This window comes from Lactuca sativa, chromosome 9, assembly GCF_002870075.4.
Source record: "Lactuca sativa cultivar Salinas chromosome 9, Lsat_Salinas_v11, whole genome shotgun sequence".
In the NCBI taxonomy this organism is placed as follows: domain Eukaryota; kingdom Viridiplantae; phylum Streptophyta; class Magnoliopsida; order Asterales; family Asteraceae; genus Lactuca; species Lactuca sativa.
In genome coordinates, this window is record NC_056631.2 from 15,957,584 (window position 1) to 15,977,595 (window position 20,012).

At 35.8% G+C, this 20,012-nt stretch overlaps 2 protein-coding genes across 4 annotated transcripts; both read left to right on the forward strand.

Moving 5' to 3' along the window:
• Nucleotides 1-899: 899 nt before the first annotated feature.
• LOC111885573 (glutamate receptor 1.3) lies at nucleotides 900-11,228 on the forward strand. Its single transcript, XM_052767627.1, has 10 exons — nucleotides 900-927; nucleotides 976-1,041; nucleotides 1,121-1,323; nucleotides 1,533-1,765; nucleotides 2,000-2,052; nucleotides 2,150-2,199; nucleotides 2,300-2,764; nucleotides 2,863-3,166; nucleotides 10,229-10,614; nucleotides 10,719-11,228. Exons 1-10 carry the CDS (start codon nucleotides 900-902, stop codon nucleotides 11,037-11,039), a joined length of 2,109 nt encoding a protein of 702 aa, XP_052623587.1. The 3' UTR covers nucleotides 11,040-11,228.
• A 3,012-nt stretch (nucleotides 11,229-14,240) lies between these two features.
• On the forward strand, nucleotides 14,241-17,403 carry LOC111885510 (glutamate receptor 1.2). 3 transcript variants are annotated; one of them, XM_052767596.1, is made up of 6 exons: nucleotides 14,241-14,334; nucleotides 14,423-14,585; nucleotides 14,673-15,937; nucleotides 16,047-16,350; nucleotides 16,473-16,840; nucleotides 16,944-17,403. In XM_052767596.1, the coding sequence occupies exons 1-6, from the start codon at nucleotides 14,278-14,280 to the stop codon at nucleotides 17,286-17,288; spliced, it is 2,502 nt and encodes an 833-aa protein (XP_052623556.1). In that variant the 5' UTR covers nucleotides 14,241-14,277; the 3' UTR covers nucleotides 17,289-17,403. The 3 variants fall into 3 exon arrangements, with proteins under 3 accessions (XP_052623556.1, XP_023737521.1, XP_052623557.1); XM_052767597.1 differs by having other exon boundaries at nucleotides 14,244-14,334; nucleotides 14,506-14,585; XM_023881753.3 differs by having other exon boundaries at nucleotides 14,242-14,585; nucleotides 16,944-17,402.
• The last annotated feature ends 2,609 nt before the right edge of the window (nucleotides 17,404-20,012 follow it).

Below are 20,012 nucleotides of genomic sequence, written 5' to 3' on the forward strand. Positions count from 1 at the left end.
TTATAATAATACGAGAAAATTATAAAAATAGACTAATCTCTTGATTACTTTGTGAAAAATAGCAAAAAAAAAAAAAAAAAAAAATCCAAATTACAAAAATAGATACCAAAATGGCAGATGGACTCGGTCAATCTGCGATTTTACTTGTCCATTTGTGATTTCCCCTTTTTTAGGGGTATAAAAACGTAATTTTTTTTTCTTTTATTTTTCAAATTTTTTGTTGGAGAACTTTCTCTCTGGAGGCACTATGGACGATTTCATTTTTCAAACGTTTTTCGAACATTTTGTTGGAAAATTCATTTTATTAGAGGAGTTTTAAACAAAATTTCCAAATAAATAACAACTAAAGTGATAATTTTTTGCAAAACTTTATATATAATAAAGTTATTTCGTAGTCAAACCCTATCAATTTCGTAGTAAAAAAGTAAATAAATAAAAGAAAAACACAAAATCACAGGTGTGATGAGAGGAAATCGCATATGAACTTAGTTCATCTGCGATTTTAGTCAGAGATGGGGTATTTATACGGAAAAAATAAAAAAAACAACAAAAAACCACCTATGCTTTAGGGACTTGCATGTTCGCAGATGGGCTTAATCCATCTGCGATTTTCATGGCCATATTTGTACTTTATTTTGTTTTGTTTTGTTTTTTTTATTATTATTTTTTGGCTACAGGGATTAGACTATATTTGTAATTTTCTCTTATAATATTTGGTTAGGTTCTTGACTTCTGGTTGTGACAGGACTCCATTAATTATATATCTTTCTTCACTTGTAATGTCATCCTGATGAAGCAAGAGCTGCTGTGAACTTGAACTTTGTGTTGTCAATGGCTAATTGCAGGTCATTCTCATTTCTGATAATGATTGCTTACCTTTCAATCCCTTTTAACAACAGATGAAGATCCATCTTACAAGGAAAACAGGTGGGAGTGATTCTTGATATGAATTCATGGGCAGAGAGTGATCCTCAGTCCTCACTAGGATTGTTTTTATAACCAGGGATACCAAAGGAGAACCACTGCGTGCCTTGTGTGCTGGTAATGTCTTTTTTTTTTTTTTACTCATTTTTGGAAAACTTTTAATTTTGAATGTTAATAATTCGTTCATGGCATTCAGCTCTGGATCTTTTAGAAAACACTGAAGTGCAAGCGATAATAGGTCCAGAATCAACGGCCGAAGCAAGATTCTTGGAGGTTTTGGCAGACAAGGCTAACATACCGATTCTTTCGTTTTCAACAACTCCCTTTTCGAATCAGATTCCTTATCTTCTTCAAATCGCACAAGATGAAACCACCGGGTTGACAGGCGTTGCTGCCATGGTAGAATCTATTCTTGTTTCTTAATTTTAAAGAAGACAGAAACCCATGTCTGCCATGACCATGTAACAGGGTGAGTTCCCAGCACATTTGATGGTTATTGGCATGGTTACATGGTTGTCTGACAGATAACTAAGTTTTTTTAGATAAGACCAAAGACAATGGTTAACATGGTTTTCTTTTCATTTTTTGTTCGGTGGAATTTGGTTCAGATTGCATTTTATCCATCTTCAGCCCGATGCTTTCACTGGGAATACAGGGTTAATGGCGGAAATGTCACCAACTTAGAGATGCGAAGAAAGTGTTTGATGAAATGCCTGAAGAAGATTATATTTCTTTTAGGGCCAGGTTTTCACCTTTATCAATTATCACCTACAAGTTTTCGTCTGTATCAATTTATGTCTTCCGCCAATTCAAATATAAAATATGGACTTCAAATGAAGTTGCTCGACTGAACATGTAAAGTATAGTACTAGACCTGAGAAAATGAGTGGTTTCTTGTCAAAAGATTGCTTCCCAGTCTTCAGAAAGAACACTGCTAGAAATTCTAAGCGTATTTAAAAACCTTATGCTGATGTTAACTAATTCGAAGATGCATTTGAAAAGGGGTCCATGTGTGGTTGACATTTTGATTTATTTTTATATATTTGATTACATTCTTGATGATCTCTTTGTCTAGACCAAATGTTGATGTTGATAGGATACAATTAAATGGAACAAAGAAATTTCCAGGTAGTTGAGACATTTGAATTCTTCTTGACAAGCTACTTATTAGCCTTCTTCATCCCCTAAAATATTGCATGTTTGCTGTTTGTTATTTTAAATTTAGGATATATAATATTCAGACAGCGAAATCTTTTGTTTCAAGACTTGAATGATGTATGCGGGAGTATATATATATTTAGTCAACTGATTGGCATAAGTCTTCTCATGAGACTAATCAATAAAAGGAGAGACATCAAAGGCGAATGAAATATAGAGAACAGAGAACAGACCATCACATAATTTTTGTTATTGCATCAACATGAGCATGTTTTACCATTCAATAATGAAGATAAATAGCAAGGAAAGAAGACACCTATCATTTTTAATGTTGATGTTGGTTTGCTTTGAGGTACATGATACAAAAGCACAAGAGGATCCACTCTACAAGGAGATCCCAGGAGGTGTCAGTGTCACAGCCAATCAAATGCATAGGAGGATGCCACTACAATTAGTGAATAAGAAAAACCTCAGAATTGGCGTTCCACCGGAATTTGAATCAAATCGAGTTTTTCAAGTGAAGCATGATGCTGAAACTAATTCAATAGTCATTTCAGGGTTTTGTGCAGACGTATTCCAAACTGCCTTCAGTGCATTAGATCTCAACGTATCCCTTCAATTTATTCCATTCATGGATGCATATCGAAACTACAACAATCTTATACATCAAGTCTATACTGGGGTATGCATCTTTTTAAACCCAATATATGTTCTTTGTTTGATGCTCAGGAAAAGCATGATAATTAATCTGTTTTATTGCATTATGTTTGTTTGCATCAGGAATTTGATGCTGCAGTTGGAGATATAACAATCACAGCTAACAGGTCTCTATACGTGGACTTTACATTGCCATACACGGATCTTGGTCTTGGAACGCTGTCTCGAAACACAGATGCAAGCATGTGGATCTTTATGAAACCACTGAGTTCAGATCTGTGGCTTGTATCTGCTTGTTTCATTATATTACTCGGTTTTGTCATTTGGATTCTTGAACATCGGACGAATGAAGAGTTTCAAGGCTCACCATCAGAACAGATTGGAACAACCTTATGGTTTGCCTTTTCAACCCTTGTTTATGCTCATAGTAAGCTCCCACGTCTCATTTTAGTTTAATTTTTACACAGCCAAGTTCCACTTTCTAATGAGTCCCATAATATAATCCTATATAGTTATGGAAATTAACGTGTCAGTGATGTGATGTTGGATATCAGAGTAGATAGACAAGCAGTCAAATAGTCAAATAATATTGAGAATCATATGTTGATTAGTTGCGAATAATAACTCCAATTATTTATTATTAATTACCAAGTTTCGTCTAGAAGCCAAATTGATCGTTTGCGTTCAAATTTGATTATAAGAAAGGTAGAAGGAAGACCGTCCCGTTGTCAGACGAAACAGTAAAACTAAACACAACCTTAAAGGCTTTTACAACGCTCTAAGGCTGTAAGCTTCAGCATAAAATCCAGGATTTGATGCAAAATATCCTTCATTCCAAGAACTATGGAAGAAGCGAGAAACGCAAAGTTACTCGGAAACAGGAAGAAAGTTGCAAACTGCAAAGGGAGAGAACAGAGAACAAATAACAGACCATAGAAGAGAACAGAGGAGGCTGTGTGATTTTTGGTGTGGAGTAAATGCCACCTGAGAAGTCCTATTTATATTGAATATGAAAAAATCAAATCCCCCCAAAAAAATGGATATGATGACTACACCCGATCTCTCAAATGCTTTCGTTTGGCGGCGATTCGAATTCGAATCTTTCGTTATCCGGTGTTTCTGGATACTTATGGAATGTTTCGCCTGCTTATCAAGAAGTCAACGACGGTCAAAAAGTTGACCGCGGGTCGTTCCAACCGACTCAACCCTAACTTGTCGAAGTGCAAAGTGCGACTAAATCGAACCATTTCTAGAACTCATGTCCACGGCCCGGTTAGGCATGCTTGTGTGGGCTTGGCCCATCTTTTGTCTTCACTAAATCCTTTAAAGGCTTAACAAGATAAAAGTCTTATAAACACACTTCATGGTTCTTCCTTCACCAATGCGGGAAAATGAAAATAGCCAACTTGATTATTCCTCAATCGTTTCCAACAATCCCCCACCAAGTTCAAAGGTTTCCTTTCACTCAAATAAATGACATCACCTAGATGACATAAAGATTAAACCCAAACATAATGTGATAAACAATAAGAGACCAATTTAATGATATCCTTAATGATTTAAATCAAGAACCTTGTGACATCTCCAATTTACCCCTACATATCACGTGCCGGCTTTGCATTCTCATTGAGCGCTAATATGGCCATACACTATAAACCCTTTCCATGACCATTTAGAAGATAAACCACTAATCTTCATTTAAGGCGACACCATATCTAGATCATATAGGAAATTTTTTACAGAATCTTCATTGCTTAGATGTCTCTAATACTTCTAACTAAACCTCATTCTCGACAATGATGTACTATCCTACCTCACATGGATTTGTCATTATTGAGGGTACCTTGTATTGTTAGTGACTTAATTGTTACCCTTTAAACTTGAGAATTATGAGCACTACTGTCAAGTTGGTTTTCCATCACATGATTCTATTGTGGCTTTAGACCCATGACTCTCATGGTAGTTGTAACAAAATCTCTTATAAGAGGTTTGGTAAGTGGATCTACCATGTTCTTACTTGTCTTGACATAGAGTTGTTTCACAAAATTGTGTCGTAGACCAACGCTTCTTGACTTCTCATTATACAACGTATTCTATACTTTAGATAGTATGCCATCACTGTCTTAATATATAGGTATAGATGGCAGTGGAATATCCCACAGTCAGGTATCCAAGAGTATATCTCTAATCTACTGTCTCTTTGCATGTCGCTGCTAAGGAAATAAGGTTATCTTTCATCGTTACATGAGCTATACATATCTATTTCTTGCTCTCTTAAGAAATAGCATCACCGGCCACAATATAAATTCAACCACTTGTGGAGTTAGAATCATAGGTACGATCTATTTTTCTTTCATCGTTATGTGAGCTATAAATATTTATTTCTTGCTCTTGGATCGGACTGGTTTCGAAGAGTACTGTGGATGGTGCAGCAGATGCAGCGGACAAGATGAGACTTATTGGGTCCAGGTCCAGGTCCGGTTTTTTCGGTTCTCGGACCCGTTTGACTGATACAACTTTACATGAATACTGTACAACTTGTTAAACGTGTTTTTGGGTTTGATACAACTCGTTAAAACAAATATGTTGTTGGATTTGATACGTTACAATACATTAAAATGAATACTTTTTTGGCTTTAATACGGTACAACTCGTAAAAATGAATACATTTCCTTTTTGAAAAATCTATCAAATCCTCAGTTTGAGTTCAGACACACTCGAGAGTATGCCTGCATCCCTCAAACCAAGGCTCTGATACCAACTTGTAATGTCCCAAAATCTAAGACCAAAAATTTCATTTTTATAATAGTAAAATCATCATCCAAAACGTTTCATAAAACCATAAAAGAAAATCAGAGTATTTCAGAAATCATCCAAATACATCAAGTCAACAAAACGTGGAACAACATGGTGTGTGCGATGCGATCATCCCGAGCCCTTCCCCTTGATCCAAAAGTACCTAAAACATAAACTGAAAATTGTAAGCAGGAAGTTAGTGAGTTCCCTAAAATACCGCATACCATAATAATATACCAGCTCAAGGTTGTGCCGGGTCTATTTCACCTCCGGGTCTATTTCACCCCGAATCTATTTGAACTCATGCGTCGGCCCAAGCATTATTGGGTTTATTTCACCCTCGGGTCTATTGCACCCCCGAGTCTATTTCAACTCATATGTCAGCATAAGCTAGTACCGAGTCTATTTCACCCCACATACATATAGAAAACAAGCACACATGCATTTAACACATACAATAGGAGTCATAAAGACTACAAGCACATAAAATATCCTAGTATCCTACAGTATCGCGAGCAAACTCACCTTAGTGTGCTGACAGTCAAACACATGATTGGGCTACTGAACCAGAATTCCCCACTAAATCACAAGTAAAGAAACACTAATTAGAAATTAGGTCAATAATCCAACTTGTGAGTCCAAACCCTAAATCTCGACCTTAAGGGAAAAAGTTGCTTATTCATTGCCTTATTGGGCCTAACCCATCAAGGCCCAAATGTTATTAGCCACGAAGCCCAAAAGATAATCTATGTCCGAAATGGGCCCAAGCCTAAAGGCCCACCACAAAAAAACTTAGGGCCCAACAAGGCCCCAAAATTCATAAGTCCTAAAAATGGCCCGAAATAAAACCCAAAGTCCACTCTGGAGAGTGCGCTCAGCATACCAATCGGTACGCCCGATATACTCACGACCTTCGCCTAGTCGGGGCCTCAAATGCGTACGTGCAGCGTACCCCAAGGTACGCCCAACGTACGCTGCAGCTGGTCAAAACCTAATTCTAAGGTCTTAATCAGTTAAGACCCAATGTCCAGTTTTAGATCTAGGCTTATTAAAGTGTATTAAGCCATAAAGTTGCCAACTTTATGCTTTTGCATGCCTTAATGGGGCAAATCTTGGTTTTAACCACATTATCTTCATGAAACCACCTTTAATCCTTGCATGATTGAACTTAAGCCATCAAGACTCCATTTTTATGCTCAAGGGATATTAGAAACACTAGGATCTAACATTATAACCTTTTGGAGTAGCCCATACTCTCAAGAAATACCTTAAGGACCATTTTATGATGAAATAAGCCCTAAACTAAAAACTAACACATGGAGTCATCAAGGTAGAAGCTTTTTATTTGTAATAAGCTAGAAATGATGAGAAACCTCTCGATCTACAAGCTCTTTTTGATCCAATGCTTCTTCACAAATCTTATTCTTCTCTAAGTATCTCACACACCTAAAACACACACACAAGCTCAAACTTTAGGGAAAATGAATTTGGGTTTCGAGATATTACTCAAGAGGCAAAGGAGGCCAATAAGGTGATGAAATTGAAGGACTTAATGAGCTTAAATAGGGTGCAAACACTAAAACTTAGGGTTTGCCTCTAGCTTGAGTACGTCCTGCGTATACATGGGTGTACCCAGCGTTAGGGATGAAAGTGGGTCCAAACTCAGACCGGATGGACCCGGACCCGGAAAACCCGGAACCGGTTAACGAGATTTTATAGAACCGGAAACCGGATCGGTATATAGGAACCGGTTCTGGTTCGGTTCCGGGTATGGTTCCGGGTAAAGTGGGTCTAGAACCGGAAAACCCGGAAACATCAAAGTGGGTAGGTTGGAACCGGATAAAGTGGGTATAGAACCGGAAAACCCGAAAAAACCGGAATTTTTTGGTAATTACTTACTACCTAGTGGGTTGAACTTTGAAAAATTTCATATTGATATCCCGACTTTGGGGGGCTGTAACTTATTGAATACGAAACCACAATTAACAAAATTAGAGTCTAAAATCATGTACAAACTCTAAAATACACTCTGGAAAAACCCGCATGTCAATCCGACTTTAAACGAATGAGATATGTTTGTGTCAATATTTTCATATAATACAAAGTACAAAAACAAATAGCTGAAAAGTTGAAAATTTTCAGTTTTGATATCCCGACTTCGGAGGACTGTAAATCATTGAATGTTAAACCAAAAATGACAAAATTATAGTCTAAACTCATGCACAAACTGTAAACTAGAAGTTGGAAAAACTCACATGTCAATCCGACTTCAAACGAATTAGATATGCATGTTTTAAAACTTTCACCGAATACAAAAAAAACTAAAAAACTAAAAACTTCCAGCTTTGATATCTCGACTTTTGAGGACTCTAAGTCAATGAATATAAAACTAAAAATGACCAATTTATAGTCTAGAATCATGTACAAACTCTAAACTACATGTTGGAAAAAACCGTATGTCAATTGGAGTTGAAACGAATAAGATATGCATCTTGTAAACGTTTCACAAAAATCGGTTCCGGCCCTAAAAGTGGTTCCGGTTCCAAAAACCGGTTCCAGATTTTAAACCCGGTTTACCCGGACCCAATGGACCCAAACCCGGATTACCCGGAACCCGGATAAAGCCAATTTTTAAACCCGAAACCGGACCCGGTTCTATATATTCCGGTTCTAACGGGTCCGGTTCCGGTTCCGGTTCTAAATCTCATCCCTACCCAGCGTATGTAGGGGTCACCCCTGATTCGCGCATGCAAAGGAGTACGCCGTGCATACCAAGTGTACGCCCAACATACTCATTTTTAGACCAAAGGTAATACCTGAAATAACTAGCAAAGAGATTAACCTGCCAAAACGTGTGTTACATGCAACTTTGATATCTCATCCTTGAAGGATTGTAACTCATTGAACAAAACACCAAAAACAAGAAAATTATAGTCTAAAATCATCTACAAGCTCTGAATTATACGTTAGAAAAAACCTCATATCAATCTGACTTAGAACAAATGAGATATGTTTGTTTAAATAATTTTCACGGAATACAGTTTTTTTTTTATTTTTTTTTATTTTAAATAAGCTAGTCTTGGACCGGTTTTTACCGGGAACCGACCGGACCGGATCGGTAAAAAGACAGGACCGATTTTGCTCAAATCCTAGAACCGAGAACCAACCCGAGGGTCCAAACAACAGGTACGGTCCGATCCACACCACAGGTGCAAATGCTTACCCCTAACCTATCATTTTCACCTTGATACCAAGAATGGTATCTACTTCTCCTAGATCTTTCATCTTAAAGTTTGAGGATAGGTATTTTTTCATCTCAATAATACCTTCCAGGATTATCAACATATTGTTAACATAAAGACAGATAATGATAATGTATTTGAGGTGTACATTTTGAATAAATACATCAATCAACATTATTGTGCTAAAATACAAAAGCAATCATAGTGGTGTCAACATACCATGTGGTAACTCGAATTCGAATTCGATGACATCATTATTCGATATCTCATCCAATTAAAACTTTGAGTTTTTATCAAGTGTTTTGAGGCTTTCATAATGTTCTGTTGACTTTTTACACGTTGACTGGATCGATCCAACTGACTCGAACCAAACTTGCCAATAAAATAAAAGCTCCTTATCTCTCGATGTGGCATGCAAAGTGAATAGTACGCCTAAATCACGCCATTGAGTGAACTCACATCCACAGTCGATACACGCGTATGTGGGGGTTTGGCCGATCTCTTGTCTTCATTAAAGCCTTTGAAGACTTACTAAGAGAAAAACCTTGTAAGCTCGCTTTATGTTTTTTCCCCGCTATGTGGGAGCAAGGAAAATAACACATTTGATTATCCCTCGATTATTTCCAACAAGGGATGGGATGGGGTTGGCCATTCCTGTCACTAGCTCTAGCAGGTGCGGGGAATCAAATCCCCTTGCCACAAAGTTTCACTTTCTAATGATTCACATAATATAATCATTTTATTATTTAGTTGGTGAATATTCTCTTTTGAAACTTCGAATATGGTACTTAGATGTATCAAGTTTAGATTAATATTATATATTTCCAAGGCAAAATATTGGTCACTTTAGTTTTATACCTTGCAAAGTGCACATGAAATTAAAATAAGTAACTAAATTCCCATACAACTCCATTATCCTAATTATGTCTCAACGCCATTGTTCCAACTCCGTTATCTAATGTTATGCCCGTAATATGTGTTAACTCCTTCATGTCAAACTCAAACTATCTTACCACTTCCTCATCGATCGTTCTCCCCTCCTCACGCCGTCGGCCGAGGAAGTCTCTAGCCTCTATATCGTAGTTGTCGTTTGCTTCATTTTGACATATCCAAATCCGTGTAATATTCCTAACATTGAGGCTTCACCATTTCGGTGACCGACAACTTCCTACATATTTCTACTTAGAGAATTTTGTATATTCTCCTACATTGTTTTACCATATGTCCACCTTAGCATCCCTATTTCTACAAATTCCATCTTCATATTCTATACCTTATTTATCGGCCAACATTCCAATCTAATCCATACAACATATTTGAGAGCAAGAGTGAGAGATTTTAAAGCTATGATGTCGTGAGTTAAGACTGACGAATTTCTGGTCTATTGTATTTGATGTTTATTTTTCCTTAATCTTGCTAAACTATTTTTAAGTTGGTCGTGGAAATTGCAGGGCAGAAGTTGAAGAGTAATTTGTCAAGATTTGTGGTAAGTGTGTGGTTGTTTGTAGTGCTGGTACTTGCTTCAAGCTACACTGCAACATTGAGTTCACTATTAACCATTGAACAAATTCGGTTAGCATCAAAGGGAGACTCAATTGGTTACCATGATGGTCCCTTTGCGGAGGGATACATTGTTAGTAACTTGAATTTTAAAGATACCAGTTTGAGGCCATATTCTACAACATCAGAATATGCTAAAGCTTTGTCTCGTGGGAGCAAGAACAATGGCGTTGATGCAATTGTTGATGAAATTCCATACCTAAAGGAATTCCTTGCATTGTATCCATCTGGCTACTCCATGGTCATGTCTAAAATGACTACTAATGGTTTTGGCTTTGTGAGTGTCTTCAATCTACCATTTATTTAACCTAGCATTTTTAAATTTGTAGATGAAGTCTACATGTTCTTGTTCCTAGTTTTTAAGTTGTAATTCATTCACAGGCATTCCCGCGAGGTTCGCCTTTGGTCCCTGAGTTATCAAGACAGATTTCCAGACTACGAGAAGATGGGACCTTAGCAAAGTTGGAGAATAAGTGGTTGAAATCAGATCCACAGTCAAAGGATTTTGAGCCTGTACTGAAGATCCTAAACCTAAAAGCGTGTCGTGGTCTTTTTCTTATAAGCGGGGTTTCAATGGCTGTGGCCCTTTTCATATTCTTGCTTTATTTTATTCATGAGAAACTGCATTTCACCTACACAATGCTGGCTGGAGGAAAGCTTGCATTCATAATGAGGATTCTCAACCCTAAAACTGGTGGTTGAAAGAAGATGATACCAATAACAAGTACAACCATGCCATTCATTATGTCACTATTTATTTGTTGGACTACTACATTTTGTTACCCCCTTCCTTTCTAGGATCACTCATATGATCATTGTTAGATATTTCACCAAACGACTTTCTGGTGTACTTTTTTGGTGTTTGGAGTATTAATTTATCGACATTGGATAGACGCTTTTTTTCCTTTGCTTTTCCTAATGGCTTGTTAATGTTGGGTTTAATCCAGATTCTCTGATAGTTCTTATTATTTATTTATAAGAGTCGGTTGTTAGCAAAATACTATAAAGCATAGATCCATACCATATTATTGAATCACCATGAGATAAAAGAAATCATTCCTTGATTGTGACGTCTTTATGATGCGGAATTTGGACAACTAACTAGAACCGGTGTGTGATGTTCTTCAACCAATTTTAGATGATGGGATCAAGAAAGATTGTATAGAAAATGTTTGTGTATTTTTGTATGTTGGGGACCATCGACTATATGTACACAAAGGTTTAGCGCCCCATTAAGCTCTAATTTATGACATTCAATGATAATATTAAGTAGTCGATTGTAATTTATGACATTCAGTGATAATATTAAATAGTCGATTGTAACCTATCACGCATTTAATACCCACTTGATATAATATTAATTTCTAATATATTATACTTGTTACTATAATAATTCAAATTATCTATCGATTGGTATTTTATTGATCATGTTCCTATTTTTTGGTGTAAATAGTGAGGGTTAGAAATTGTGGATCAGTGGTTGTAGTAACTTGCTCTAAGTTGCCTTGATTTCATTTGTATGTAGCCATGAAGATTCATAGTAAAGTTGATTATCTCTCCAAATTCTTCTCAAAACCTTTATATGGGTAGTTTTTCATAGCTCAAACCCACTCATGATGGTTATTGGCTACAGTAGTTCTCAAGGTGCAACCCACAAAGATGATATTGCAGGAAGTCATACTCAATTTTCCAAACATTAAATGAGAGGGAGAGGTTGATGACAAGGATGTAGCAGTGCTAGGTATATATGACAAAAAAACAGTGCCAAATGTTCTTACAAGTCATAACATGTTCATTATGCAAACAAATGCATAAAAACGACAATGAGAAAAATGCCTACTATGAGCAAAATATTAGATACTAATGAGTAATGATAATGAAGATACCAATCACTCGGGTCAAAAGGTTTCCATAATCTTTCGTAAATTGGGCCAAGTTTTCTAATCTAGTCGAAAGCTTATTAATATCTAATTTGAAATTAAAATTCTTAATTATTCAACATTTTTAATATTCAATTAACAGAAAGAAAAGGATAAAAATAAATTTTAGCCTAGGAAAGGGTCTTAAAAGCCCGATAAAAGCCATGATAGGTCCAGTCCGGTTTAAGCCTGATCGAAGGCCCCGTTCATGTTAACACCTCTACAATCACAATTTTTGTAACAAGGTAACAATGGCAATAATGCTAATATGACCACGACCCTTCTCCAGCATCAAGGGTAAGGATTTTTGAATCATTTTCCAGGCTTTAGGAACTAAGATTTCAAAACTTGTGATGTTCAAGTTTCAAGTTAGCTAAAAAAAAAAGGAAAGAAAGCATATAAACTAGTTTTTTATCAGAACCCAGCATCAAATAAGTGTGAAAAACAATAAAGAAATCTTACAATTTCCAAGAATCAGGAATCACATTAACACGAATCAGAAATCAGAATTTGTTTGGTTGTCTGAAATCAAATTAACATGAATACAATAACACGATTACAAAATTTATTTTTTAAAGGATGCGTGAAATCATATCATTATAATCGATGAATTAAGAAAGACTGAAATTGGAAAACAAAAAACATAAATTGAAATCAAAAACCCGTAATCAGATTGTTGCGTGTAAATTTCCTAATCGATTTATTATGAAGATTTTTTTTTACTGTTGAAAAAAATCACAACCGATTCATGGAGTTCTTCGATCAATGGTGATGAAAGGTCAAATGCGGTGATTATTCTAAAAAAATCGCATGTTTCTTATTCTTCTTCGTTGATTTTGTTTTGACGATATATCATGGTTTTTTAATATACTAAAATAATAAAATATATAAAAATATATCATGGTTTTTTAATATACAAAAAAAAACCATTCCTATTTTACACTTATTAGCCCAAAAACAAAAAAAAAATTAGAAAAACTTATTTGCGTTGAACCGGTTTTGAACCGTTTTTGAACCGCTTTTTGAACATGTTTTTTGAACCGGTCTTTTGAACCAGTTTTTGCTGAACCGGTTTCTATTAAACCGAACCGGTTTACATATGTTCATATATTTTTGGGGCTGAATTGGTTTGGAACCGAACCGGTTTTGACTACGTTGACCGGAACCGAACCGGTTTTCTGAACCGGTCCGGTTCAGAAAAAAACCGGTTCTTGCATGCCTACCCATTGGCACGCCTATGACTTGAATTGTTGTGTGTTACTAATCATTTGAGCAAAATCATTTTTTTGTACCTAAGGATTTGTGGGTTCATGGGAAAGCCACAATACATATAAGCCCTTAAAAAATGGATAATTTTCTTTTTTCATTCAATAATTTATCTGTATATAATACTGTTTTGCGCTTTTAGATTGTGTGACTCCCTTTTTGGTCCCAGCAAATGATCTTGTCACACGTCAGCAAGGCGTATCAAATGAAAGAAGATTGATAAGAACGAAAGTCATGACCTTACTTGAACTCTGTATTCTTGATTCTTAAGAAGTCAGAAACCCATGTCTGGTTAACAGAGCATGTAACCCGAGTGTGATTAACAGAGTTTCTCATAGTTCCGGATATTATCAACCGTAGTGTTTGGTCAGTTTTGCATCTATACTTTATTTAATATACAATTAAAAATTAAAAACAAAACGTTAGAAAGATCTATAATCCTTTTTCTTCCATGCTTTGAATTATCCATTTGACCCGTTCCCCAATCTATTTTATCTGATCCATCCTTTTTGTATAGGTTTGCATTGATGCTGATAGCTCTGACCAGTCAATGGTTTAGACCAAACAACTCTGACCAGGAATTTGTTCCTGTAGACAATGTCAGTATTTTCATGGCGGCCAGCATAATTAAATGTCAACTAATTGATGACCTGTCATGCTCATGATTGATTATATATTCCTTATATTTGTTTAGGTTCTTGTTTTGACAAGACTCCATTATCTTTGTGTCACTTGCAATAGTGTTAGTCATCCTGATGTACCAAGAGAACTGCAGGAAACTTAAACTTTGTGTCGCCAATGGCGTATTGCAGGTCATTACCATTTCTGATATTATTGATGTTGCTTAGCTTTCAAAGCCTTCTAACAGCACATGAAGATCCATCTTACAAGGACATACAGGTGGGAGTGATTCTTGACATGGATTCATGGGTTGGGAAGGTCGTTTATAGTTGCATCACCATGGCTGTTTCTGACTTTTACAGAATCAATCCTCACTACACAACAAGGATAACTTTTACAACCAGGGATACCAAAGGAGAACCATTGCATGCCTTGTCTGCTGGTACTGTCTTTTTTTTTTTTTTTTTAAATACTCTTTTTTGGAAAACTTTTAATTTTGAATGTTCATATATTGATCATGGACATTCAGCTCTGGATCTTTTGGAGAATAGTAAAGTGCAAGCGATAATAGGTCCAGAATCAACAGCTGAAGCAAGATCCTTGGAGGTTTTGGAATTGGGAGACAAAGCTAACCTACCGATTCTTTCCTTTTCAACAACTCCCTTTTTTAATCAGAATCCTAATCTTCTTCGAATTGCACAAGATGAAACCACTCAGTTCAAATGCATTGCTTCCATGGTAGAATCATTTAAAGCAAAGAATGTGGTAGTTATCTGCGAGGACACTGCAAACGGGAGAGAAATGGCTAATTATATGGTTAGTGCATTCCATGAGAAAAACATACACGTGGCATATACAAGCCTAATTTCAACCTCTGCCAACCATGAAGAAATCATGGAAGAGCTTCTTAAGCTTCAAACTATGCAAGCCGTGGTGTATGTAATGCATACAGCCCCTTCTTTAGCATCCAATCTTTTCTCCAGGGCAAAAGAGCTGGGCATGATGGGTGAAGGATACATGTGGATTGTAACAAGTAAGACTACCAACCACTTGGATTCCATGGATGCCGAAGCAATCGAATCGATGCAGGGGGCTGTGGGTTTCAGATCATATTTTCCTGCATCAAGGGAGCTTCATGAATTTGTTTCGAAATGGAGAAAGGAACATTATTCTTTGAACCCTTTTATGGAGTTTAAGGAGATAGATCCTAATGGTATATGGGCATATGATGCAGTTTACGCACTAGCCATGGCTGTTGAGAATATACAGACAACCAATGGCATGTCACTAATCCGTACATCACTTTTGGATGAGATGTTAAGAGTCAAGTTCCATGGTTTAGGTGGTGAATTCAATCTTATGAATGGGAGAAGCATCTCCAAAGCCATGGAAGTTGTAAATGTGATTGGTAAAGGTGGTCGGAAGGTTGGGTTCTGGATGATGGCTAATGGTGGTGAGTTTGTGAAAGAAATTGGAAAACCAAATTCTTCTTCAAATCACGACTTGGAAAGTATCATGTTGCCAGGTGGGACTTCAACCTTTGCAAAACGTAGGGTTCTACAAACAAATAGCAAGAAACTGAGAATTCTGGTTCCAGATTTCAGCACATTCCCGAATTTAGTACAACTTAATATTGACCCAAGAACAAATGATTCTGGTGTGAGTGGATTCTGTTGGGATGTTTTCAATGCTGCGTTTAATGCCTTAGACTATGGAGTAGGGATTGATATTATTCCTTACCCTTATAAGGATGGCCGTAGTTACAATGATCTAATCGACAAAATCTCTTTTAAGGTTTGTGTCTTTCTTGAGCAAAAACTGTAGTAATAAGGACACTTTGTCACATTATTTGTAGAACAGTTAGATTTTTTTTTTTTGCTAATGTGATGTCGGATTGTATCAGGAATATGATGCTGCTGTTGGAGATATATCAATCACATCAAATAGATCTCTCTATGTCGATTTCACATTGCCCTTCACTGATCTAGGAATTGGCACTATAGCCCACAACCCCAAGAAAAACATGTGGATCTTTTTAGATCCTCTTAGTGCAGATCTTTGGATCACAAGTGCTTGTTTCTTTCTCTTTATGGGATTTGTCATCTGGTTTATCGAACATCGTACAAACAAAGAATTTCAAGGTTCAACAAAACAGCAAATTGGTATAACCCTCTGGTTTGCCTTTTCGACCCTTGTTTATGCTCACAGTAAGCTTCATAACTCTTTTCTCTTATCTCAATTTACTAAAAGATTTGATCTTTTGAGCATTAATATCAATCTTCAGATTTCTAGCAAACACCCATAAAAATTTGCTGATTTTATACTGCAGGGGAGAAGTTGCAAAGTAATCTTTCAAGATTTGTAGTCACGGTTTGGGTTTTCGTGGTGCTTGTGCTCACATCAAGTTACACTGCAACACTGAGTTCACTTTTAACTGTACAACAGATTGCAATGAAGGAGACGTCTGTCGGATTCTTGGGTCTTTCTTCAGTAGGAGTTGTCTTTAACAACTTGAACTTTGGGGGAACCAAAATAGAGAAACTATACACACCTGAGGCCTACGCGAAAGCATTAACAAGTGGAAGTGTTGATGCAATCGTTGATGAGATCCTTTACATCAAATCAGTCCTTTCAATGTATCCGGATTCTGATTTCTCCTTGATCTCAACAGCATCCACCACCAATGGTTTTGGCTTTGTAAGTGTCCTCTGTCTCTATATATAAGAGTCTTAATCTTTTTGTCTTCTTCCATAACTCTATTTGGATCCTCTTTACATGTCTGATATAGCTAAATTTGCAGGCATTCCAGAAAGGTTCACCCTTGGCCAGAGAGATGTCGACTGAGATAGCGAAGATGCGGGAACATGGGACATTGAAAGCATTAGAGAATAAATGGTTAAAACGTCAGTCTACAGTGATTTCAAAGGATTTTTCTTCCCCTTCACCAAAAATCTTGAATATTTATGGGTTTCGGGGCCTCTTTCTTATCAGTGGTGTGACAATGGCATTTGCTCTTCTGGTGTCCATGGTTCTTATTATTCGTGAAAACTTACATGTCAAAATTAAGATGCAGATATGGAGGTGCATCTTAACAAGATCTTCCGAATTATATGCACAAGATAGCGATGCAGAATTAACCGTTTAACTTATTCTTATATAGTTAAAAAGGATTCCACTGTACGTAACATCTTGTATAGATCAATATTTGTATCAAATAAATGTAAAGTTTTGACTTCTTTTCTGAACTTAGCTTGTTAGCTATTTTTTATTGAAAAACAGATCTCATAGTTACATAATTCCGAAGTTTAAAAGGATCCGGATAAATTCATACGGCACGACTCGGCTTGCTCGACCAAAACTACGTTTTACTAATGCAAATATTGTGTATGGCTAAATGAGCAGAAGATCCTTCTTTTTGCATAAGTGAGCCAGAGAGAACATTGTTTTGTAGTTTTGTTCCCTTTCCAGGTGAGTGGATTTGTTGTCACCGTCATACGTAGAAATCCACCACGTTCTTCCCTTGTATGTAGAAGTCTTGCCAAATCATCTTCATTGGGCCTTCTAAGGTATTATTGACTAAAGCATAAAAGGAACCCTCTAGGAACTTTATGAGAGCATCCATTGTAACGGTTTCACTGAAGCCCAACTATAACATCCCAAAAATCCTAAGGTAAAAATTTCATTTTTAGTTCAACCATAAACATCATTTAATCATTTCAATAATTTAAAAGTATATCAGAGTAAAATAGTACAATTCCCATAATCATAGAGTGTGGAAACATGGGTGGATGCGTTGCGATCAAGTCGGGCCCTCCCCTCGCGAACCAGGATTACCTAATAAACATTTTAAACATAAACCGTAAGCAAAAAAAGCTTAGTGAGTTCCCCAAAATACTGCATACCATACATATTTTACAGCTATAACTCCTAGGTCTATTTCACCCCCCGAGTCTATTTCAAGGCTAATGCTATAACTCCTATAAGTACCCCTTCATTTCCAATTCCACCCCCTGATTTGATTTTTTTGTCTTTTGTTGTTTTTTTCCCTATTTTGTTTTTTTTTGTTGTTTTTTATTCTTTTTTATTTATTTATTTATTTATTTATTATTATTATTATTATTATTATTATTATTATTATTATTAAAGCTAAGGCCTAAGGGAGCTTAGAACAGTAAAGTTCCAACTCTTCACACTATTGCCACAAAATTTTCTTTTTCTGTCCCAAATATTTAGTGAATTTGATATTTTTGGTCTCTAAAATCAAAACTTTTATATTTTTACATTTTGATTAAGTTTTTGTGCTTTTAGAGTTTTGCCACAAATCTTTAGTGACTTTGACACTTTTAGTCCTTACAGTCAAAACTTTTATACTTTGGTATTTTTGCCACAAATCTTTAATGAGTTTGACACTTTTATTCCTTAGAGCCAAAACTTTTACATTTTCACATAAAAAACACAAAAAACATTTTTTAAAATTTTCCCACCATATTTTCCAAACTTTGGCAACTTTCATATTATAGCCACAACATTTTTGGTTTTCTCCATCAGTGTTCTTTTTTTTTTTTGTTGAACACTTTCGACATCTAATTTTAGGGATTGTCGGCTTTTTCCCTATTTGTGGCGATTTACACTTTCAACACATCTTTTAAAGTTTGTTGATTTTTAACTTCTATGACATAGTCCAAAAGCGGCGGAGCCGCATGCCCTTTTCTAGTTATTATAAATTTCGATAACAATATAAAATTCGGACGACATTAAAAATTTGGACGAAATTATAAAATTCAAACGACTATATAAAATGGAACAAAAGCAAAGTTTGTCTTTATTATCACGTATATTAATTAATTCGGTAATACATTTGTGTGATGTGTTATGCGGATTGAAAGCATTTAGTTGAACAATCGCATACCCATGCTGCCGAATATTCTGATTTGTATGTACATAGAAGTTTGGACAAGACATCAGACATTGGATATACTCCTTGTAATCAACCATTACATAATGGTTAGGGTGAATTGTAATTTATCAATAGACGATAATGGTATCGATTTGTTTCTAAAGTAAAGACAAACTTTGCTTTTATTTCATTTTATATAGTTGTTTGAATTTTATAACGTTGTTCGAATTTATAATGTTGTCCAAATTTTATAATGTCATCCGAATTTTAAAATGTTTTCCGAATTTATATGTTAATCAAAATTTATAATAATAATAATAATAATAATAATAATAATAATAATAATAATAATAATAATAATAATAATAATAATACTAACAACAACAACAACAACAACAACAATAATAATAACAAGATTAAAATATAAAATAAAAGAAATGAAAAAACAAAAAAAAAAACAAAAAGGAAAAGGGAAAGAAACAAAAAAAAAAGATGTCAAATCAAAAGTAAATGAATGATTCGATTGATGTTAGGTAGGGTAAAATTGGTTAAGGGGGGTACTTATAACACAACCCCTATTTCAACTCATGTGTCAGCCCAATGCCATAATGGGTCTATTTCACTCCCGGGTCTATTTTCACCCTGAGACTATTTTAACTTATATGACAGTACGAGCCTGTACCAGGTCTATTTCACACACGGGTCTATTTCACCCCACATACATATAGCAAACAGGCACACATGCATACATACATACATACAACAAGAGTCACAAAGATTACACGCACATATAATCCTAGTATCCTACAGCATAATGAGCAAACTCACCTCAGTCCGCTAATAACCCAATAGATGCTCGAGCTACTGGTCCTGAGAATCCCCATGCTAACAATCAAATACAATCATGAACAATAATCAGGTTATAACCACAATCGGAACTTAATTCACTAATCCTGACTCCTAGGATAAGAG

Bases quoted from the DNA above. Each gene is read 5' to 3' on its own strand.
- LOC111885573 (XM_052767627.1), top strand. From the start codon at position 900: ATGAAGATCCATCTTACAAGGAAAACAG. The intron at 928-975 runs GTGGGAGTGATT...AGTGATCCTCAG, and splicing joins CCATCTTACAAGGAAAACAG to TCCTCACTAGGATTGTTTTT. The intron at 1,324-1,532 runs GTAGAATCTATT...AATTTGGTTCAG, and splicing joins TGACAGGCGTTGCTGCCATG to ATTGCATTTTATCCATCTTC.
- LOC111885510 (XM_023881753.3), top strand. From the start codon at position 14,321: ATGGCGTATTGCAGGTCATTACCATTTCTGATATTATTGATGTTGCTT. The intron at 14,586-14,672 runs GTACTGTCTTTT...ATGGACATTCAG, and splicing joins ATTGCATGCCTTGTCTGCTG to CTCTGGATCTTTTGGAGAAT. The intron at 16,841-16,943 runs GTAAGTGTCCTC...CTAAATTTGCAG, and splicing joins CCACCAATGGTTTTGGCTTT to GCATTCCAGAAAGGTTCACC.